Below are 23,556 nucleotides of genomic sequence, written 5' to 3'. Positions count from 1 at the left end.
TCTCTACCTGACAATTCTTTTTGCTTTGTGTAAACTTTACAATATCTTTAACACATCTGTGTTTTTTTGTGGTCCTTGCAAAGACTGAGTCACAAAGTGTTGCAGCTGGTGAGCTTGGCAAATTCTCAGGACATCAAAGGGAAATAACCCAACAGTGGCACAGCTGGAGAGGTTAATCCTGCCCACAGAAGTCTGGCACACACTAAAAACACTTGGGAGATGTACACAGCAAGCAGTGCTGGGGAATGAGGCCACAGATAAACAACATTATCTTCAGAAGCATCTCGTGTGTCTGGAGAGCCATCGCTGGTGAGATGAGGCTGCTGAGCACTGTTAGGGTTGCACACATTGAGTCAGGGCTGTGCAAGTCTGTCCTTACAAATCACCTTTACTGTGGTGTTTTCCACAATGATTAACACAAAGCACGCATGAGGGCATCTTGGCCTACCTTTTGTGTAGCTTGAGTAACGAGGCTGATGTTGCAGACACAGGGTTTGACCTTTGGCACATTGCTGTGTTCCTGCTAAAGGTGTCAGCTTTGTTAGCAAAAGCACAGTCAGATGGTCATGAGAAAAAAGGCATAAATGGCAAAACCAGCAGGCCTAAGGTTATGTAAGAGTATTTGCCTGGCTATGTGCTACACCAATCAACTCATGAGGCCTTGGAGCAGCCCACTAAACAGCCAGAGTCAGGGGACCCAGAGGACTCCATGTCTTTTCAGGGTCACCTCTCTCTGCTAGATGCTCCTCCTGGCCCCTGGTACTCGCTGCTCCTGCCAACAAATACAGGGAAAACAGGAAAAATCAATGCCCTGTAACCACCTCCTCATGGCCTCTGAGTTAGCAACCAGTGTGTCACACAGGCAATAAATAAACAGCCAAAATCCTTCATGTGGATCCAGTCACTGCATAATTAAGGCTTGCATTTAGTCTCTCCTGACAATGAACACAGAGCCAGTGATTTGCCAAAACACTCCAGAGGCTGATGCTAGTGCCAGGAATAACACCTCTTTCCTGCTCCAGCTGTGGTCCTGGGAACCCTCCTCAGGTTCCCAGACCTGAGTTTCTGGGAACTCCACATACCTGAGTCCCCAGAAACCTCTGCTCCTGATGAACAGCATCCTACTGATACTCTGATCGAAGATCAACCTCAGAATCATTTGCATTTAAAATGACCTGAAAAATCATATTTTTCAACCCATCCAGTTCCAACCTCTCTGCCATGGGCAGGGACAGCATCCACTAGACCAGGTTGCTCGAAGCCCTGTCCAAACCTGGTCTTGAGCATTTCCAGGGATGGGCCATTCCCAGCTTCTCTGGGCAATCTGTGTGAAGGCCTCACTGCCTTCACAGTAAAAAATTTATTCCAAATATCTACTTTTCCCCTTTTTAATTTAAAACTGTCTCCCCTTATCCTGTCACTATCTGTCTGCGTAGAAACTCTCTCACTCTTTTTTATAAGCCACCATCAGCACCACGATGACCAAAATTCTCCCCTATGTATGTACACAGTAAAAGGAATTAATATTCATTGACTACATGTTATCTAGTTTTCATAATAATTAGTATTCTGTCTTCTGTCAGTTAATGAGCCTCTAGCTGCCCACGCTAATTAGGCTGCATGCTCAGTCTTTCTTTTCAGTCAGTGGTTTCTTAAATTGGTGGCTGTGAGTTGATGGCCATGGTCTGCCTCTGCAGGAATGGCCTTTTACCCTGCAGGAGCTGATTCAGCAGAGTTGCTGCATTGGCTTTATCAGCTTGTTCCTTTCCTCAGGGGTTCTGCCAAATGTCCTTGTGCCCATAAATTCTGCATTCTTTGTGTCCACCATCAGTGGTGCATCCTTGTTCCCAAGCCTTGCTGACCTGCCCTGTGTCTGAGGTCACTGAAGCCTCTCAGGCCCTACACCTCGACATGGCAACTCAACCAAGAAGTCACCTGCCTTTCCAAGGCCTGGCCATCACTTCCAGCTTGTTGGCTGGTTTTTGTTACCGGGCCAAAATCTCCCTTCCTGCCGATTAAGCCTGAAAGCGCACAAAGACCAAACACCAAAGAAAGCCTTTTCCTAAATTTCCACACATTCCGTTTCCCAGCAAGGGGGTTGGCTTGAGGGGATGGACTACATTTCCCATGAGGCTGTGGGGGACGCGGAAGAAACGCGTCACTCTCTGCGGCCGCGGAAGGCGCCCGGCGCGCCCGCAGCATGGCGGCGGTGCGGGCGCTGCGGGTGGCGGTGCGGCAGAGGCCGGGACTCGGCCCCGCGGGGCTCAGGGCGCTGTGGGGCGGCCGCAGGTACAACAGGGCACAGGGTGGCTCCGGGGGTGGCTTCTGGCCTTGTCCGCATGCTGGGCTTGCACCGGGCCGTGGCTCTCTGGAGGTCGTTTAGCCCGGCACCGCCTGAGCAAAGCCCGCAAGGTTTGTCTATGGCTTTGGAATGTCCCTAGGGAAGGAAACTCCACAGGTTTTCTGGGCAAGCAGCGCCCACCGAGGTGCACTGCTGGTGAGGGTGCAGTGGTGCAGGGCTGGAGCCTTTAGAACTGTTACTGCTTTTGTTAGGTGTGGGAAGAGAGGGATTTAGCGGGAATGAAAACCATCTTCTCTGTAACATTTTGCGTGGAACCACCTATAGGTTATTGACTAGATTGGGGCATATGAGAAGGCAAAATTTTTTTACTTAAAAACTAGTAATGATTTTTTTTACGTATGGGCACTGATTTTTTTCTGTAGTAGTGGTTATTTTCTGATATGCTTGTTATTCACAGCAAATTAGAAAACGGAGCTGTAACAGAAAAGAAGTAACTAATCTTGTTAAAATGCTGTTTTCACTCAGACCCGTGATAGAAGGTGGGTGGGTGGTTGCTCTGCGGAGGCAGCCTATGTGGGGAGCAGCACTCGGGGAAGGCCTGTGCACTTCTGGCCAACAGACCTGATGAGTCCATGGGATGTGTGGAGTGTCTGGATTGAGTGGTTTAAAACACCGTGAATACAAAAATGCTCTGACTATGTCTTGAGTAGCCTGAGGCTGAAAATGTGTTCTGGTGCCAGCAGGAAGGAGGAAAGAGCCGTGGAAGCAGCCGGAGTGGTTCCTGAGCAGGAGGAGAGGAGCGAGCCCAGCCTGAATCAGCCCCCACCCCGCCGCCGGAGCTTCGTCCCGCCCGAGGACCTGCAGAGCTGCCTGGAGTCCCACGTCCGGGAGGTGTTCGGGCCCTCTGTTCCCCAGGACTGGCAGCAGGCTCCGCTGCAGGAGAAGCGGCTGAAGCACCGCCTGCTGGCCGGGCTGGCGGCGGAGCTGGGACTCGCCGTCCCCAACTCACAGCTGCACCACATGCGCCGCGCCGGGGACGTGCTGGGCTTCTACCGCAGCCCCGTGAGCGGCGGCAGCAAGATGGATGAACTCGCGGCCGCAGAGCTGCCCCCGAACCTGAAAATCGTCTGGCAGCAGTGAGTCCCCCCCACGCAGCATCCCTGTGCCTGGCCAGGGTGAGAGCTGTGAATTTCAGTTCACTGAAATCACTCAGTAATGGTGAAGTCTCCAACAGCACTAAAAAATAAGCTACTGTCGAGGCATCTTGTTGAATTCTCCAATGTCTGTAAAGGGCCTTGTTTTTTAAGTTTTTTTGGGTTTTAGATTTTCTTCGCATCTAAGAGGTGATGCAGATCTGCTTTTAATCATATGTAGTCAGGATGATAAGAAAATAAACAGTCCGAGAAATGCATAGTATTTTATGAGTGTTTTCTATAAAACAAGTTGTTTACAATGAGTTTGAGAGTCTGTGTGATTTTTCTGGGAGTGGTCCAGAAATGTCCTGGTTATACCACTCCAAGCCTTGAACCCTTGCTCCCCTGTTTCTTTTCAGTGTGCAGGTGCACGAAGCACACTCAGGCACTGCTGCTTTTGTGTGTTACAGCGCTCACTTTCGTAACTGAGCAAACTTCTCAAGTGCTGCTTTCTTTTCAGAAGCTCTGAAGAAATTTAAGAAATGCTTTCTTTTCTCCTTTTGACTCTTGGAGAATTACAGAATAGTGTAAGTGTGCAGCTATGTGTTCCACTACGGGGTGAGCTGGGGTGAGTGCCCTGGGGATGTTTCACTGATCACCATGGAAGGCTGAATGTTCACAAATCCCTCCCCTGCAGCTTCTGGGAAAGCACAGTGTGACAAATGGCTAACTCTGTCATCTTGTTGGCTTCAGAGGCTGTTTGGGAACAGTGAATTGGAAGTTACTTTTTCATGAAATTACCTCCTTCCATCAAAACCACAGATAGCTGCACTTCCTTGTTTAATCTTTAGCACTGTCTGACAAAACACTTCCAGTTGTAGCTGCACTTTGTGCTCATTCCCCTTTCTGTGTCTCTCCCAGGATGTGACTTTGATAGCTCATGTAATATGATCAGAACAGAGTGAAATACGACTGGGAACTGGGACAGGCAAGGAAGGAGCTCACAGCAGCTTGCCTAGAGTTTTGCTCTGTCTGAGTTGAGTCAAACTGCCATTTCCCTGATCTCAGACGTTTCCAGTCCCTTGGAGGTGCAGACCCCGTGCTTCCATCAGCACAGGAAGTACAAAGGAAGAGGATCACACGTGGGTGTCTGAAATGCAAAGCATTTTACTGGTTGTAACAAACTGAAGAAGCAGAAATCTGAAATGACATCAAAGTCTTGCACACAGCACCTGGGCCATGGAAGGGCAAAACTTCTAGATGCTTAATCACTTTATCCCTGGGCTTTTAAAAGTTTGTCACTTCAGTTGAATTGAATTATAAATGAAAAAATAGATGTCCTGCCCATACATCTTTCTTTGTTTTAGGTCAGACCAGTAGTGAAGATCAGAAGAAAGTGTGCAAATGCCAGCTTGGGAGAGTATTTCTTAATAAAATGACTCAGAACAGATTTTTCCCTTTGGAACTTGGATTACAGCTGCAGTGAGGAACCCAGAACACTCAGCAAAGGCTCCTCATGGGCACAGAAAGCATGGCCCCAGTCTGATCCTTATATTCCTAAGCCAGATGCAGACATCAGTAGAGTCAGGAGAAGGAAGAAACACCGCATGACCAGACACAGACATTCCAGGTTTTCTTTGTGTCATAGGGAAATGAAAGACTGGCTCACGTTTGCTTTTTTAATAATTTTTTTTTGCTTCTGTTTTGGAAAAAATATACAAAAAAAAAAGCCAAGAAGAACCAACATGGAAATGTGAGGTAAACATTCCAGTAAAAGTACAGAGGCTCCATTCTTTAAAGGAGACACACAGCAGTTATCACCATGCTAGAAGAATGAGATGCAGGAAAATCCTAGAAACAGTGAAAAATCATTTAAGGAAGCCTTTGCCCTAGTTCTAACCATTGTAAACAGGCTTTTTTTTGTTGTTCTTCCCATCCCCAACCCACACTTTGTTGTCTTTATAATGCTTAGACAAAGTTGTTAAATTGTAATATAGCAGTTTTAATATAAATTCTGTATGGCAGAATTTACAAAAAGAAAATGCAGACTGCTACTACGGACTCAGCTTCTTTCTTTCTGTCTTTCTGTATTTCTTTCTTTCTGTCTTTTCTTGTCTTTCCTTTCTTTTTTTTTTCTTGGCTTATCAAAGCCCCTTAGGAAAAGAAACATATTTTGGGCAGCAAAACTGGCTTCTTGGCCATGCCAATTTGAATGCCAAGGAATGCCACCCTGGTGAAGGAGTGGTGCCACTTTTCCTTTGCACCAGTGTCACTAGTTACCCCACAAATCTATGATGAAATGATGAAACACTTAAAGCGCAGCCTCAGCCCCGCAGTGGTGGCTGTATATCCCCATAGTCAATTCCTGAAGCCAGGTTTCACTGGGAGCTTTAGCTGGGCCTCGGGGAGGAATGAGGATCTAGGGAGATGATATAGTCAGCTCACATGCTATCAGCTACTACTATAAATTTTGATGTTCAGTCTGTCTATACTGCAGACTGAGGATGTTGTTTTAGTCATTCTTCAATAACTGGCACAATCACCCACACCAGAACAATCAGGCTTTGATTCAGTGAGGTGCTTAAGGACATGCTTCTAGTCTGGGAACTGAAGTCCTTCAAGTCCCAGGGAACACTTAAGTAGCTCAGTGAATCAAGGATGGATTTTTGTTTCTTGTTGATAGTATCATTCAGGTTAGATTCCCAATCACTGTTATTATAATACGAATTAAATGTATGCAATTACTTCAGATCCATGCTGAGTTTACTCAGATGAGAATCTGACCCTTCTTATGGTAAGAAAAGGTAAAAGTGAAATTTTTTTCCCCCCAAGATATATAAATTCAAAACTGAGAAGAAAAAAAATTGTGTACAAATATCACATAACAACATCAACAATTCCATAGATGTAGTTCCTCAGTGCACACTTTAAACAAGAAAAGGGTTTTTTTTTGTTCTTTTTCTGTTTTGCTTTTAAAGTCTGGCATAATAATATTAAAGCTGACAAAAAATCAGGGCAAGCTACATCACTTCCTCATACAAAAAAAGTACAAAACATTAGCCTCTAACTAGACATAACATAATACTGGTCATCACAGTTAGACATTTAGTAACTGTGTGTCTTGGAGTGTTTTACTGGAGGGTAGTAAAAAATAGCTTCGGCTGCTGATCTTCCATCTCAGGTTACTTCAGTCATAGAGGCAGAGTGGTTCTGCAGAGAGGAAAAGGCAAACACATGAATGTTTGTGTACAGCAGTCTGGCACTGACATACTCTACTAGTGTGGAAGAACCCTCAGTTATAAGAAAAAGCAGTGGGAAAAACCCTGGCTCACAAAACCTGCATTGTAGATGTATGGTCAACATTTATAATTTAAGAAAATTACCTTGTTGATTTCTGGTGGACACCAACAGTTAAAGTTCAGACCCTACCTGCATTTCACAGTCCAGTAGCTATAAACAGCTGACTGGACAAAATGTTTCTCACAGGTCATGAATATTTTCACCTGCTCAGCCCTACACAACACCATGTGGATATATAAGTAGCACTTGGTTTCTGAACTATAACCCCATCAAGAGCTCATCTAATGCACACAGTTCTGCAGATTTAGTGGAAAGTCTTCCAGTAAAGCTTTGATTAATCAAAATTGACTCTTCAATTAAGCAAAGTATTTCCAGACATTAGTGACTGTATTTTTCCCCTTTTCTTTAAATTCCTCTTTTTAATTCCTTTTTTATTTCACAAAGAGTTTAACAAAAGTCACTATTGATCTTGCCACACATCATATATGACAGCCCATCTAATAAAGGAAGTACAATTTAAAGACCAAATAAATTACACCAGTGTATTTCAAATAACTCATCAACTACAGTTTATCCTTGTTCCCAGAATTTCTGGCAGCTTCCACTTGTCTGTTTTCAAAGGACTGGATGTGATGCAGTTATGCCAACACAAGCCATTTAAATGTAGTAGTTTCAACAGAAACACTGTCAATGTTGATATTCCCACTAGCTATTTTTTTGCAGGCTTGAAAGAATGCTAATAATTTTTCTTCTGATGAATTAAGAGATAGAAAAAGGTATATGATGTCTTCCTATTCTAGAAGATACTGTACAGTAATAAGGACAAGAAACCTAATCTCTGTAATATTTTTGAGGACAGACTAGTTTATCTTCAGGAAAGAGTAAATCCTTCGTACATCCCAAAAAGTTTTCTGGAATGTAAATAGGCAGAATTATTTTTACTTTTCTCTCAGTTTTCTATTCTTCTAAGCAAAAATTTGTGAGGCATATGAAATCCTACTTCTTTAGCTATGGACATGTATGGGGGCAGAAGATCTACAGTGTTTGATAGTTTCAGGGATTAATGCCTCAAAATAAACTCTGCTGTGATGCAGATTCACTCTGTTCAATGGGCTTGAAATGAGGCATGTGTGGTCAGGTAAAAAACTACTTTTTTACTCTGATGCAAGAGAAAATATGCTTGGTGATGGTCTGGATAGGAGATTTACAGTACCTGTGCACTCAGTGTCTCCAGAGGACTTTCCACCCTGGGAAAAGCCATTAGTGGCATTCCTCGTGGGTCTTCAGGCTTCGGTTTAGAAGGAGCTGCATGACTGCCCTTAAAGTTATGGACAACACATATCCCCTGTGCAATGCAGGAAAAAAACAAGGTGAGGTCAGTGTGTTCCCTCCCTAGGAAAAACCTGGAGGGGGAATGAATTACCCACGTGGGGCTCAACTGAAAGAATTTAACCTGGGTTTGGATTCAAGGCATTATCTGTGTCAGCCCTGGGCTGCAGTGTGGTCACTGGCATGGCTGGGCACGATGGATTGCCTCGGTGAGGAACCATTCTCAGCCCTCTTACATTTCACACTGGCCACAGCAGAGACCCCCATCTATGCCTTATCCTCCCAGAACCACAGACTACCCAAATGACGTCCTTTACTGGCCAAATACTCCCTTCAGACTCTGACTTTGTAATTTCCAAACCACAGCTCTGTGGATGGTTTTACCTCCCTCACATCTGGATGACACCATTTAGCACCATTCCTGCATGCTTCCAGCACCACTGCTGTGGTGTTTATCCCACAGATCCCTCCCTTATGCATGACCAGACTCACAGCACCCATATGGTGATGGTGATGCCAGTAAGAGCAACCATGCACAGGAGCGGGCAGCTTGAGGACATGGAAAAAAGAAGGTACACAGGAGCTGCTGACATGTTTTCTGGTGGAGTGATTTCTTGCTGGCTGTCCCCCTTCACTGCCACAGACCCGAGCAAGAAGCAGGCTGCAACCTGGGTGGGTCCTGTGCCAGCAGGATCTGTGCCAGGGATCTGACAGCACCCCTCTGGGGAGACCCCTTCCACCACTCTGAAATTCAGCTTGTGACACTTGCAGGGTGCCAGAAGGTCTGCAAGGTCAAAATACAGCTGGGGACGGGCTGTCACTGCCACCAACAGGCGCTGGGAGCACAGACACTGTCCTGGCCTGATGAATGGGGCAGCTGCCTCTTAAATTGCATGGGTGAGATTTAAACTGCCCTTCCCAGCAGGAACCAGACAAATTATTCACATTAAAGTCAAGGAGATTCAGGTCAGAGGCTGTAGACATCTTTTTATCTGAAATGAGCGCAGGAATAAATGACGTTTGAAGGTTTGTTGATGCTTTTTCAAGTACAGAATAGAAAAAAAAATCAGTGACAGGACAATCGAGATTTAAGGGATCTTTGAAACCTAATCCCTCCTGATTACAGGGATAAAGTGTCTGTTGCTATGCAGTGGATAGTTTTGAAGCATATTTTGATTAAATGGGACCAGGCACATTTCTTGGTAATAGTGAGAGTGACCTGGACTGCTTGCTGTGTGAGTAAATCCTCAGCAAGAGACCTCTCACCAAACAAAACATTTAAACCATACAGCCCACAGGAGAGCCGGTTACACTCAGAGTCTGGAGAGATGCTCTTCCTGGATTCTGTGGGAAGACCTTTGATATATTTTAGTATATTTGTGAGGGGGCAACAATTTCAGCTTGTCTCTAAGAGCTGCAAAGGGAGGTAGTTTTATCTCCAAGGGAATTTACCCTGACCTTCCCTTCTACTGCACTTCTTTTATGGGCCAAAACAAAATGGAGAACCAGGATCACAGCTCAGAGCCCCAGAAACACCCTGTACCTCACATTTTTGCCAAATGCAAGGCACACAGAGGGGTTTTGCAACACAAAGAAGGAGTCTCAAGCACACCCTCCTTTCGATATTGAAATCTACACCACCTTTTGCAGCATTTTCCAGGACAGATCAAGTAAGAACATTGAGAGTAATTCAGATAATTAAAATATATAAAATGTACAAATGCTACCAAATGCATACCAATTAGTATGAACCTCATTTCTTATTAGGATTTTCTTTGATAATACTTTTAATTAGATGGAGCTATAATTAGATCTTGCAGGCTACAAGTAATTACAATATTTTTGGGTGGTTTTTTTTTGTTGTTTTCTTTTTTTTTCCCCACTGTGATATATTTAAAGGGAACACAGAAGGACTGACGGACTTACCAGAAACAAGGCTACAGCACTCCCCAGGATGAAGCCTGCAATCACATCCGAACAGTGGTTTCGATACTCAGACACTCGATTTAGCCCAGTGAGGAAGGCAGCACACAGGGTTCCCAGACACAGCACGGGCTTGGCTAGCCTGCTACTCTTTGTTTTAATTGTGCTTGTGATGTACATCTGTGGGAAAGGGCAAACCAAACATAAAAAGGGGTTCCACCAGAAATGCATCTTTCTTTCCTACCCGGACAAATGCTAAATCAGCAAAGATGTGACAAACCCCCTGTTTCATTAAAAAAAAAGAAAAAGCCACTGGAAAATGGAGGAAGATGTTTCAGGTAATTCAGAGAAAAACTTTAGGAGTACAAACCCAATACTGTTAAATGATGTGAAATATCCTCTTGCATTTACATACTGGACCTTTTCTGAGCAGTTATGCATAGGCTCAGCTCTACTGATTTTGTGCAAGCACCAGTTCATATGGTGGCAAACACGCACTCTGTATGCACACAACTAAATGTTGCCAAGGGACTCAGGAGTTCATGCTTATAGTCCTGCAGAAAGTGTAATGTGCATAAGATGGAGTGCTAGAATCTGTATGAACTAACTGCTCCAGTTTCCTAGATGGTTTTAAGTTTAAGGAACAGAGAACACTGAGAGAAACCATTCCAGCCATTTCCCCTGCAGGATGAAAGGAAACACACAGTGTGAAAGAGATTTCTTTCAAAACAAAGTTGATTTTGAGAATGAAGTTCCAGAGCAAGAAGTTTCATTGTTTCCAAATATTTTTTAACGAGCCCCACATGATTCTGGGAGTTTACTGGGAATTTTCTTAGTACATTCTGACAGAGAGTTAAAAACATGTGGCTCACAGTTAGCAGCCTGTCATTAGTGCCAGAGCCACAAAATAACAAAGATGAAGCAAACTGAGCCTGATGGCAGAGCAATTCATTAAAATCCTTTTCAGATAACAAGTATGTAAGCCTGCGTGGTTTCCAAAGCTTTGCTAATTTGAGATGTTGCTGCTTGCTTTGTTTTTCACACCTGAACCTGACTGCAGCAATACCTTTTGATAGATAACAGTGAGCACTAGGCGGCAGCCTTGCCCCAGCCTTGGCTGGCAGGTTAAGCGGCGCCTATCACCCAAACTCACATTAAGGTTCTTTGAAAACAATACGGAAAAAAATCAAATCACTGCCACTGCGTGAATAATTACCACCCACCCTTTCACCCTATGCACTCCTTCTACTCAATTCAGTCGAGCAATAGGGAGCCCGATTGCTTTCCTGCTCCCCACCGAAGCACCGCTGCTGTTCGCAGCGTCCCAAGGGAAAACCCATCACCTCTCTAAGGTAAGAATGCAGTCCTGTGCCAGCTGTGAAACACAGCTGCAGGGAACAGCCCACACGTGCTTATCTCCTTACAGGTATGAGATGAAGCTGGATCTTTGGGTTGCCCACATGGGAGGGCTCTCTCTGTCACAGATGGGAACTATCTGTAATTGGAGTTTCACACGTCTCGGCAATAAAATGTAAACTTGTAGTAAAAAGAACATTTTTAGCGAGGAGGGTAATCAACGACGCGAACAGATTGCTGAGGGAAATCTGTTAAACCCTTGTGAGGTGGGTTTGAAACAAGACAAACTGTTTTCCAGAAGGTGGGCTCCGGCTCATCCCTAAGTCACACGCTATGATCAGAAATAACTGGGAGAGCTTCTCCACTCTGATCTCACTTCCCAAGCGCTGCAGCTTGATCTTTAGTGTCCAGGCCCAAAAGCCAAGATATTTTTTTAGTATTCCCCCAGTGTTTACCCACATTTAGAGCATGGTTTCAGAGCTCTGTGCAAGAGACCAAAATCTCAGTCAAAGCCACTTACATTTGGTTTCCTACATACAGCAAATGCTTTTGAAAATGTCCCATAATGCCATCCATAGAGTAAATTTATTTACAAAACTCTAAATGTTGAAACCAGAGAGGAGGAAAGACATTAATATAAAATCATGTCCAGAACATACTAAAAAATAAACTACACACAATTTAACTATGAATTTTATCAGTTCAGCTTTTTTGCTGTGATCTTGTCAGTAGACTCAAGCAATGTATTTAGCAATATGCAGTGTGTGTGATAGCAGCATTTATCCCATGTGATTCCTCTCCCATCTTTTTCAGAGAGACAAAATCATAGATAAGGAGGGTTTTTTGTCTGCAAGTTTAAAATTGACATATACATTTTTATATGTATATGCAAATATATGCATGTATTTAGAGCACATTGTCTTTAATGAGAAAGGCAGAGTGGAAGAAATCTGTCTTGTCCCTTCAGCAGAAAGTGAGGAGATTTGTGACAGTGTATTTTCCTTAGAGAATTCAAAATTTCATACCAGAATTACAAAAGTCTATGTCCTAGAAGTTTCTGTGGCCAATATTTTCTTTTGCCATAGAGATTCCTGCAGTAAAAGAGAAGCAGAGCCTTTGACAACAATGCTCAGTGCAGCTGCTCATGGTGCCAAGGCCTTGAATTGATCAGAGTTCCAGCAGGCATTTGCTGTAGTGTCCTCTGCTATTCAGCATTTCCAAAACTTGGAGGACTCATGTCTGGGAGCAGAGACCCAGAGAAGCTGACTTTGGTCATGGGGTGGGTTGTGGTGCCTGCACTACAAGCTGGGAAATGCTCATTAAGCCTCGGCCTTGACAAACTGCACCTGGACTAAGCCCATGTTGAGAGTCTCAGAGACACTGTCAGTTCCCAAGATCTAACAGGCATCTGACAAGCACCTGTTTTTTAATGAACAGCCTTGGCAACTTATTTTTCTTGTCAGAATAACAACCCAAGTGGCTGTTATCCTATTTTTCTTCAGCAAACCTTCAAAGGAAGTTACTGACTGAAATTGTGGCTATGGTGGAAAATTCCCACTCTCCTGGAGTCATCTAAACAAGGCCCTAAAGTGAGATCTTTTTCTGCTCTTGACTCCCAGAAGATAAGAGGGTAATGTGTATGTCTCAAACACAGATAAATGGATGGCCATGAAGCCAGCCAAGGTCTGTTGGAAATAACAGACAAGAATTGTTTTGGAATAACCAAGGATTGCTGTTATTAACATGGCCATGAGAAATATCAAGTTTTGGCTGGAGAAGAGGGGCCAGAGATAGGGCATTTTTCTGTGACAAACAACCACAACATAGCACAGGAAATGGACATGGACTACAGGGTGGGATTAAAACTACCCAAGACCCCTGAAGCCCTCCACCCACTTCCAGAAAGACTGGGAGAATGGACTGCACATGATGATTAATTAACAGAGAAAGTGGAAAACACATCTTTGGGGTGAGGAAACCTGCCCATAAAGAGGCATCCCCCCAAGCCCAGGCAGTGCCCCCAGGACCCTGGACATCTCATGGGCTAGGCCAATGCAGATGGATTGATGCTGAAACCAGGATTGACATCCTACCAGCTGGATTCATGCTGGAGCCAGGAATGGTGCTCTCTTTTTCTAACAATTTCTTTTTAATTTGAAAAAGAACTTAAATTCATGTGAGTGCATAGCAGCTTGCACTAGGTACAGTACTGCCATCTCTTCCTGGGAGACTGATGAAACTTCTTTAGATGATATTCTTATTTTCTTATAAGTATGGAAGCCAGGGCTGCCAGTCCTTTTCTCTTTCCCCTACTTTAGGCAGACATGATTCATTTCCACCTGCAGAGATCACAGAAGTGATGCTTTGGGTTTTCCTCAGCTTCTTTAGAAGGTGACAAAGAAAAGTCTAGTTGATTAAATATAAACTCCAGATTATAAAAAGCCAAAAACAAACACCAAAACCCCACAAAGCCAACACCAGTGGGAGTGTTTTCAGTAGCAGAGTAATGAACAAGTGAGACACCTGCACAGGATATTTGAAGTTCAGTGAAGGGAGAAGACTTCCAGATCTCATAAGACATTTTATAAAATGAGAACCATTCTCCAGCCTCCTTATGTTGTACCTGTTCTATTTTTCTTGCTCCATGGCTCAATTCTCCAGCTTTATGCAAAACATGACTATTACTAAGCAAATAACCTGTGTTTTATGTTCAGTAGGCCATATTATTATGCATATTAGAATCAGCAAGAGACTTCTCAAAAATCTGTGCAGAGCACAGTTATTAAGCAAAGCTGGATATGAACAATGAATTTCTTGTGCAATGCTCATGTTATTCCCAGCTGACAGACAAAGAAAAGACAAGAAAACACATTTCTAGTTCTAAAAGATGACTTCAGGCAGAGAGCTGGGCTGAAATTGGACTGTGGGCTGAAATGCTTTAACAGGAAACTTTCATGACCCTATGGCTCAGAAAGAGTTCCATGTTCTGGCTCTATCTGTCATCTTCCAATGTGAGAAGTGCAGGCCCATAGCAGAAACTCCTGGAAAACTAGATCTCAGAAATACTAAACTACTTGGGGCTTAGGCTCAGGAAGAAAAACAGAGTCACCCCTCAGCTGTAGAAGTCAGCCTGTTGTAGGAAATTTGCCCTCCTAGGAAACAAAGGATGCTGGGCAGGGAAAGTCCATGAAAGGATGTAATTAGCTTAGGACAGAACCAGGACTAAGCCTGGAACCCTGGAACTTCCACCTGAGAGTTTATCATGGTGCAAACAGCTGCCAGAACCATGCTGAGTATATTGTGGGCTTTATTTCACACAGGGTTGCACAGTGTTCAGAAGTAATGTGCACAAAATTTTACATGCTTTCCAAATATTTCCCAACAAATCCTGATCAAAGGAGTTACAGTTTATTTCTCCATCGTTATTCACACAACATGCAGTGCCAACAGATGGATATTGAAACAGCAGTGGGTGGACTCTTAATTTTAGAAGTAATAATGTGGTGCTTCATTTATCTGCTACCAAGAGCACTGGGCAAAATACTCAGTAAATACCCTGTCTTTAATAATTTTAAGGCTTTTCTTGCATACTTATAACCAGCAGACAGATTCTGACACAACTCTGATGTTGTGAGAGAAAAGATAGGGAGAGAAAAGATCTAGGTTAATGCATTTTGAGATCAGAACCAGGTTAAGTCTTTGGATCTTTATGGCAAAACCAGCAAGGTTTTCTGTTTTGTTAGTAAGATTCTTGGATCAGTTTTTAAATATCACAGAAACTTTATCCAGAGAACTCAAAGGAGCAGTGGATCTGTTTCATCAGACTTCATAATTTCCTTCCTGTCTGCATGGCAGTGTCACCTTGTCAGTGTGTCAGCTGGGGTGCATTTCTCTGTGATAACAACAAAATTCTGACTTTTATTAGAACCCTCGTTGCAATGTGAGTTCAGGTCCTAAACAAGGGAAGCAAAATTCAGCCTAAGTTCAGACCTCTATTGAAAGGGCACAATTTAAATTTTAAATGTTCAACAACGCATGGCATGTGAACAAATGTAGCAACCCAGAAGCTGTTTAAGGATCAGCTTCATTTTAATGCTCATGAGACAGCGGCAGGGAGAAGAGAAAATTGAATTAGAAGGTCAGCAGCAAAGGCAAGTTTAGGACCTCATGCCTCCACGTGCAGTGCCTCAAAATCAATGAGCACTTCATTTACTTATACAAGGATTGATAAAATGGAGAGGGAAGAGGATCTCCCCCTACTGATAAAGAAAAAAGCTACCCCCAAAACAACCCTCTTTTTCTTGAAAAATCCATTGCAAGGAAAATGCCCCATCTAAAAAACACAGAAACCTCTCACGCGAGCTGGCAGTCACCACTGTCACCCACCGTGGCGTATAAAGCTGAGTAGATGCTCAGAGCAGCATGTTTGGATGGAAAGGATCTCCTGGCCTTCTCAATCACCTCCACATCCCCCGTGCAGATGTTGCCATTGTTGATGAACTGGTGGTGGGCCCGGCAGTCGCTGCCGGTGTAGTTGGGTTTGCAGACGGTCAGGAAGTAGGGAGCCAAGTTCCCGGTCACAACCTGGCCGGCATTTACAAAGATGTCAGTGGCAAAAAGTCCAAATGCAAACACGCCTGTGAGGAAAGGTCAAAAATAGTGGTTATTCAAACAATGGTTATTCAAACAAGTTTGGACAATGTCACTACACCTGAGAGGGAGAGACATAGTGTCATGTACTTATAACAAATAGTGTGATGTACTTATAATAAATCTGTGACAAAAAAGTGGGATCTCTGCACCTGAAAGAGCAGTGTTGTGCTGAGACACAATACTTCTCTTATCTAGGATTTAGTACCTTTTGGATTTTGACTATTTGCCACCCTTATGGTGAAAATTTACAGTCCTGACCTAGCAATATTTGGCATGTACTTTTGGAAGCAACCCAATGCTTTCTTTGCTCTGGAAGACAGCTGTAATTCGGCTCATGTCACCAGGAGCACATAACCTGTGAGATGAAGCATTCACTTCAATGCAGGAACTTTTCCAGGGTTGTGAAGCATCTCTTGATCAATACTGCAGTTGTCACATCCTCCACTGACTCCCCTTGAGTGTTATCAATACCTGCTACAGCTGCTATGAACATATGAGGATCTTTCAGATGCGTGTAATGCCTACATACCAAAGGTTCAGAAGAGCAGGTTTGCAAAATTACCAAACTCAAATATTCTGAAAGATTAAATTGGCTCTCCTCTTCCCCTTCTCATCACTAAGGTTGATTAAAGGTCGTTCTATATTCTAAAAACATAGAACAAATAAATACTGAGTTCTGATATAGGGATATTGAGGGTCATGCAAGTTTTCTTTCTCCCTTCTGTAGCTCTGTAAGCAAAAGTCATTAAATTATAAATTATCCGAGATTGCTTTGTATTTAAATATGACTGAGAGCTGGAGCTCGAGGGAAATCATCTTAGGAAAGCTGTGATAAAATCTTAAGAGCTGGCACCACCATGACTGTAACATCTTCACTGCTTATCTATACTGAGTTTAAAAAACAGATTAAAAGGCTGCTCTAGTCTCAGACACAAAAAATATGAGGACTCAAAATAATGCATCATGTACCTACAGTAACAGACAATTAAACTGTGACTAAAATGGACTTGTTGTACAAGTGTTGAGTGGGGTTTGCCTGTGCCAGTCAGTCAGAGAGATGGTTTGGTGTCACTGTGGCACAGATCCCTTGCTGGGGCCCTGATGGGAAGAGCCCTTCCCTTGGGAAACAGCCTGGAGGGGCTGCAGGACTGCAGAGCTGCCCCTCCTCACCATCCTTGCCCAAGGTCAGCGAGGAGCAGCACACAGGAGGATGATTCTGGAGCCTGAATGTATTACCATTCTTCATGTATGTTTGTTTTTATTTATTATTAATGAACCGGTATGTGATCATGGATTTAAAAAGCTGGTGGTGGCCAAAGAAGGAGGCTGCCTTCCTCTGGCTTTAGACTGCAGGACTGGCCCCTGCCTTTTCAATGATGTGACAGTTTCCCTCCCATTTATCTTGCTAAGTGTGCTTGAAAGGAGAGCACAGAGGCTGCTCCTTTATTTCCTTTATCCCTCTGGTGATATTTCAAGTCCATGGTTTTCCACAGCCATCAGGAACTTCTCACTTACATTAGTCAGTGCACAAGCAAGTTCAAAGTAAAGAGGCAGAAGGGTATAATTTAACCCTGGTGAAACAGCTGAAGTTATGACAGAGAAGAATCTTGTTTTATATACAGCACTCTGTCAAAAGTTTAATTTTTTTTGGCACAGCTTGCTTTAAATAGCAACTTTCTGATGTGCTGTGCAAATTACAGGGAGTACAGCAAGGATTATTACCCAGCCTTTACAATAATTAGAGGAAATGTAAGTGTCAGGCAGTCTGGTTCATGCTCTTTATCGTGTACTTACATGCCAAAAACCAAGACATTTCAGGAAAAAGTCACGAGCTACACAAAATTATTTCAGTCTCAAGGAAGTGCATATATACAAAGGTACTTCTCTCCATTAAGAAAAGAAGTTTCAACACTTGCATTTTCTTAATATTTGGTGGTACAGAAAGTGGCTGCCCAAACTGCAGAGGCCTGCAGTGACCTGGAGAAGGGCAGAGCAAGCCATGGCTGAAACCTTTGTCACGTTCTGGCTGTGGTGCAGCTCCTCTCTCACAGCTCTGCCAAGCTGAGCTCTGTGTAAATCACAGCCCTGTGCAGCAATGGGTCTGGCTGGCAGGGATGTGACCCTCGCAGGCTGATTGCACCTCAGCTCTCTTGGAGCAAGGGCTGGCTGTAATTGATTTAAAGGCTGTAATGCCAGTGTGCCTGGGCAGCGCTGGACAGTCGCCTGATGGTTTTTGCACCTCAGGAATCCATCTGTTCAATGGATTTGTTCAATGACCTACAGCAGCTAAACTAACTGACCAAAATGCAGGGATGTGATTGCCAGCTTTTCAGAGGCAGACAAATTGCTCTGAAAGGCTTCATGGGAAGGGCAAACAGCCCCAGCTCTTCAGGGTCAAACAGCTCACATCCCTGATATAATGTCAGAGAGAAAGAATGGGAAAAGACATGTCTATTCCAGACCCTGGCACCCAGGTGTAATGGGAGGTGGTGCCATCCTGCTCAGCAGCAAAGTGCTTTTTTTCAGTGTGCTCACTCTGGGCCAGAAAACCTGGGGATGAACTGTAGTGCAGAACTTGGCACATGCTGAGAAAGGATGGGAACAGTGCAAGCCACATGGGAAGCAGACCTACAGCTGCTTACTAGCAGAAAGGATGAAGGTTAATTGCAATTACATGAAGCCAATCTTTCCCCTCAGCCCCTTTCCCCACTCCTGTCACACAGTCTGGCTGCAAAAAGAGGCCTTAAAGAAGAAGCAGAAGCAATGTCTGGAAACTTCTTCTATGTCTCTCCCAACTTCTCATTGTACTGACTACTCTCAACTTGTGTCTCTGGAGCAGAAGGAGGTGCCTAGAAGACAAAACAATAAGCAGAAAGTAACTGGGAGAGATACCAGCTTAGACCAGATATAAGAGGGAGGCTGTACTCCCTGCTACTCTCTCAGCTGCTCCAGAGTCCAAGAAAACAGAGATCAGATAGATTTTAACATATCTTTACCTCCACTGAGAAAGACAAATTAAATGTTCAAGCCAGAAAAAAAAAAAAAAAGAAAAAGAACAAACAAGGAAAGTCCTGTTAAAAAATGCGGAGGATGGATGAGGTGAAGGTTGACTTTCCCATGTCATCTCAACTACCTGAACTAACACTTGCCTTGGCAGAAAAGTCTAAGTATTTAGCAACTTCAATTTTGAATGCTTAATTTTTAATTTCTCCACTTACACATCCCTATAAATAACTGTCAGAAAGTCCTAAATGAACCCCTGGTGTCTGGGCTCTGACCCACATCTTATTCCCATACTCTGTCTCCTATCAAGCTCCTCCTGTGGCAGTTCATCAGTGTTGCCACCTCCAGCTCTATGGCTTTTTCTAACAGAGGCAGCTGCCCTGAAGGAGAATCCAGCTCTTCTCACTCACTGTAGCCTCAGTAGAACCCCCTGTCCTCCCTGCAATTCATGTTCAAGCTCTCTTCTTCCTCCCTGGTTCTATGTAACATCAGTCACTGCAGCTGCTTGTTGTCTCTGTTGAAACTCTCGCCATTAGAGGCATTTAAAATGCCAGTGATTTGGAAAAAAATGGACCAAATCACCACCACAACAAAAATCAACAAAACCCCCCTTGGGACTTGAAGAAGAGCAGCTCAAAAGACATCGGGAAGAGACAAGTGAGAAGCCAGTGGGTGGAAATAAGAATCAGGAAGTAGAAGGCTTTATTAAGGAAAAATCATGAAACCCTTAAATAAAGGGACAAAAGAAACAATGCACTGAAAGGTTCATGAGACATCAGAAGCTGAGCTCCTCAGTAACATATCATCATGTTTTCTACCAAGGATATCTATTTAGGCACTCCTCTCTGTCCCAATTATCTGAATTTGTCACTCCTAACCTAACTTGCTTCTAAAGTGTTCATATTTCACATGCACACTCATACTCACCTAACCCCTTTCCCACCCCTCTGTTTTCTAAGGAAGATTGGAATTTCATTGGAGAGTGTCCCTGGAAGGACTCAGGGCTGTATGGGAGTGCTGATCCTCAGCCCATTTTTGAATGTTTTGCTGTAAGAATCCTGTGCATCCAATAAAGCCATACATTTATAGTCCTGTGACTCAGACTCTGCTAAACCACCCTTCATTTAATCTTAAAGGGTGTGCAAAAAGAGGCCTGTATCATTAATCCATTTTACATCAGGAGGGATGGGGATTGCAGGGGACTTTATTGTCCTGTTGCCATGGCATCAGGAACAGGCTCAACATCAGGCTTCTGAGCACTCATAACCTCATTCTAGGACTGGCTATGGTCTTCCACTGAAAACCCCACAAACCTCACTAATCCAGGGATCTAAAACCTCCAGAGTCTGACCATGCCAGAAGAAATTCAGTTCCCATTGCAAAAGTCCTCTGGAGGCTCAGGACTCCTCCTGACAGATGTACAGGGTATCTTCCTTCCTCACTGCTTTCACAACCACCAGTTTTCATGGAGGCAGCTGCCAGCTCAGAGCCTGGCACCAAGGAGAACTGTGAGGGCTGATGTGTCCCCAGCTCAGTGACCTGCTCCTCTTTGATATTCTTCACTGATAACATCTACAGTTGTTCAAGTAGTTTAGGTTTGGGGCAACACCCCCAAATTCAGCTCGAGGCCCATGGAAAGGCAGCCAATTAATAACAGAACATGCACTATTTCACAGTGAACTTCAGAGGCAAGGCAGGCAGAAGGACAAGGTCAGGTAAGCTGTCTCGAGCAGCTGCTCAGGGAATTGACATCAGAGCTCTGGGGCATATCTACCCTGTTACAATAAACTCAATGTGTGTATAAACCTTGTAAACCTTTATTTGCCGAACTAAAATCTCAATTTGCTGAAATAAAGCCCTAATTTAATTATTTAGCTGCCCACTGTGAAGCGTCACCATGCTTTAGATTAAGTTGTCAACAGAAGCTGATCTGCGCCATTTGTTAACGGCAAATTATGCGCATTCGAAGTCAAAGCCACTGGTAACAAGCTGATGAAGCATGCTGAATTTCTAGATATCTCAACTAGAAAGGGGCTACTTGCATGTTATCAGGGCTTTGCAGGTAGACAACTTAATCACATGGATTAGAAACCTAATATAATGAAATGCAACACAATACACACCATACTCACCCCGTCAGACTGGGTCAGGGAGGTCTGAGTCCCTGATCCTGCGGGTATGATAGCAGCTGCACATAAAAAGACTGAAACCTTGACTGAAACCATTCTCTAAAATATTTTATAACCTCTATTTGCAATACAAAGGATTAAGTAGAACACAGACGCAAATGCAAGGCGTCTGTTAACAAGGCAATGCTAACAAAGTGCTGAATGTGAAATTACAAGACAGAATGAATAAATATGCAAAAGGCTGTGTATGCTCAAGCTGGGAGAAAGGGAGAAGAGGCAGAGGCCCAGGAAACAGCCACCCTTAACAATTAGTTTCTCAAAGGTTCAGCACATAAACAGCAAGTTTTGGCATCAAAAATTGATGACAGAACTGCTGGGAAGGGTGGGGAGAGGAGGGAGGAGGGAGGATGTGCCTAAAATAAAGCAGTGCAGCAGCAATATATTATAAAAACTGTTCTGAAGCAATTCCACATCACTAGTTTGACCTCAAAACCTTGAAAAAAGAAAAGCAGCTGTAAAAGATAAAGAGGAAGATGGAGAAAATTGAAGCATACATCAAAGTCTGATGACTTTGTTTCCAAGCTAAGCCAGGTTTTTTTCACTGATAAAGTAAGTGTTTTTCTAAATATAGGGAACATAGCAGGTTTCACCAATCTAGGCTGTGATGCAGGAATTGATATACACTGCAGCAAGGTGAGAGGCAGTCTTTTGCCACAAAAGCAAATGTCAATCAGCTTGAAGGATTCCTGTCTGGGCCAGGAAGCAAGAAGAAATTGTGGCTCTGCTTCGTGTAGACAAAGTATCGGGGAGAGATTTAATACAAAGCTCAACATTCAGAGTCTCGACTAAACTCAGGAGGGGAGGCTCTTAGAAACAGACATGTGCTGAGACCTTGAGGAAAACAAGGAGAGAATCAACAGATAGCACAGTAAACAAGATAGGGAAAAAAAAAAACCAGAGACGAAACATGGGGTTTGTTAGCATTCCAGAAAAGCTGTCAGTTTTTTGTTTTGCTCTGCTTTCAAAGTGCAGAAAAGTCCTTAATTCTGTGTACATGAAGGAAAAGAAAGAGCAGAAAAGCTCAAATCTAGCAACCAGAAGATCCAACGGAGATTACAAGAGTTCTTGTATTTCACAGGACCAAAAGACAGCTTAAAGTTTCCCTTTTTGTGTCTCTTTTCTTCCAAAATATAAATGAACATTCAGTGAAGTATGTACAGCTTTCTTCTTGTTTTGTGGAAAGCACATTTAGACTAAAATTCTTAAAATTGTCTTAAAATTCCCATCTCTTCCCAGCAACTTCCATTACAGAGTTGGGGGGGTGGAGAAAAAGCCTCTTTGCACTCCTAAAATTTGGGACTGGCAACTCTCAAAGTTCTCCATGATGTGCCTTGCAGGGTCAGACGTTTAGCGTTCATTTTTTCTGGCACATGAGAACCTAGACACATTGCAGGATATTTCCCATTCTTTGAAATAATATAAACTGTAATGCCTTACAAGGCAATTTTCCAAGGGGTTAAGTAACTGCTTTTTGCAGGTACTCATTAAGACTAGCTCAAACTTCTTGGTACCAAAACTAAATTGGCAGAAAACTTTTTTTGCAACAAGGCAGATTGCTTGGTAGGGAAGATAACTTGCAAGAGAACTTAGTTAATCGGCTCTGTAACTTTTGGCCCTAAAGTTTATCAAGAGAAGGCACACAAAGATAAATCCATGTACAAGCAACCTAGTTGTCTTTGCACAGCCAAGCACTTGGGAAGCTTCATTTTGGAGTGGGCTAAGTATGGAGCTAACTTCCCTGGATCATCCAGGCACAGGGCACAGCTGCTCAGTCCATGCCCTGTTTTCAAAACACAGGTGAAATGAAAAACGAAGAAACATGCAGTTATCTTCAGTTCCTTTCATAAATTATTTAATCCAACAAATTCTACTTCTCTCATTTCACTACAGAGGCAGGGAAGAAGTTTCAGAAGAAAACAACCACACAGTGTAGTTTAAGACAAGGCAAAGACTTCTAGCCTTTTCTAATAATATTAACTTCATTTTTCTCAGAAAAACAAAAACACAGCTGGCAAAGCCAAGAATCATTTCCCTAGCATGGTTTATGTCCCACTACTCTCTGGGAGTCCACTGTATCATTGCTACCCCCTTCTTTTCCACCAGAAGAGAAACAACAGCATGTTTAAGAATAAAGCCAACTGTGAGGAAACATACTGAGCAAGAACTCAGCCTCCATGGTCTAAGGACTTCTAGTGCTGACCCCACAGGCACGAGTGCTTGCGTGGGACTTTGCAACATGCCAAATGTGCTGGAAGAGTCAAAAAGCCCTGAGTGGCCCAGTGGACACTGGTACACTGCTTCTCTCTTAATGGCAGTCTGCTGCCATATCAATATATCCCGGAGGTTATGTGGAGTTCAAGGGTGTTTT

General features: G+C 43.5%; 2 protein-coding genes across 6 annotated transcripts in view; one reads left to right on the top strand and one right to left on the bottom strand.

Annotated features, from left to right (window-relative positions):
• The first annotated feature begins 2,131 nt into the window (after window positions 1-2,131).
• On the top strand, window positions 2,132-3,713 carry LOC102063975 (large ribosomal subunit protein mL50). 2 transcript variants are annotated; one of them, XM_005495390.4, is made up of 2 exons: window positions 2,132-2,289; window positions 3,046-3,713. In XM_005495390.4, the coding sequence occupies exons 1-2, from the start codon at window positions 2,201-2,203 to the stop codon at window positions 3,440-3,442; spliced, it is 486 nt and encodes a 161-aa protein (XP_005495447.1). In that variant the 5' UTR covers window positions 2,132-2,200; the 3' UTR covers window positions 3,443-3,713. The 2 variants fall into 2 exon arrangements, with proteins under 2 accessions (XP_005495447.1, XP_014128474.1); XM_014272999.3 differs by having other exon boundaries at window positions 2,133-2,289; window positions 3,043-3,713.
• Window positions 3,714-5,502: 1,789 nt separating this feature from the next.
• PLPPR1 (phospholipid phosphatase related 1) overlaps window positions 5,503-23,556 on the bottom strand; it is a 119,946-nt gene continuing 101,892 nt past the window's right edge. For all 4 annotated transcript variants that reach the window (XM_074532261.1, XM_074532264.1, XM_074532263.1 and 1 more), the window contains exons 5-8: window positions 15,730-15,980; window positions 9,991-10,167; window positions 7,949-8,080; window positions 5,503-6,645 (exon numbers count right to left, since the gene is read on the bottom strand). In XM_074532261.1, the coding sequence (XP_074388362.1) occupies window positions 6,613-6,645; window positions 7,949-8,080; window positions 9,991-10,167; window positions 15,730-15,980 (593 nt within the window). In that variant the 3' untranslated portion in view covers window positions 5,503-6,612. The remainder of the gene's footprint in view (window positions 6,646-7,948; window positions 8,081-9,990; window positions 10,168-15,729; window positions 15,981-23,556) is intronic.

Source organism: Zonotrichia albicollis, chromosome Z (assembly GCF_047830755.1).
Source record: "Zonotrichia albicollis isolate bZonAlb1 chromosome Z, bZonAlb1.hap1, whole genome shotgun sequence".
NCBI lineage: Eukaryota > Metazoa > Chordata > Aves > Passeriformes > Passerellidae > Zonotrichia > Zonotrichia albicollis.
Note: the sequence above shows the minus strand (reverse complement) of the source record. Positions and strands in the feature narration are given on the sequence as shown.

Coding starts and splice junctions, on each gene's coding strand:
- LOC102063975 (XM_014272999.3), top strand. CDS start 2,201: ATGGCGGCGGTGCGGGCGCTGCGGGTGGCGGTGCGGCAGAGGCCGGGA. Junction 2,290..3,042: donor GCGCTGTGGGGCGGCCGCAG/GTACAACAGGGC, acceptor TTCTGGTGCCAG/CAGGAAGGAGGAAAGAGCCG.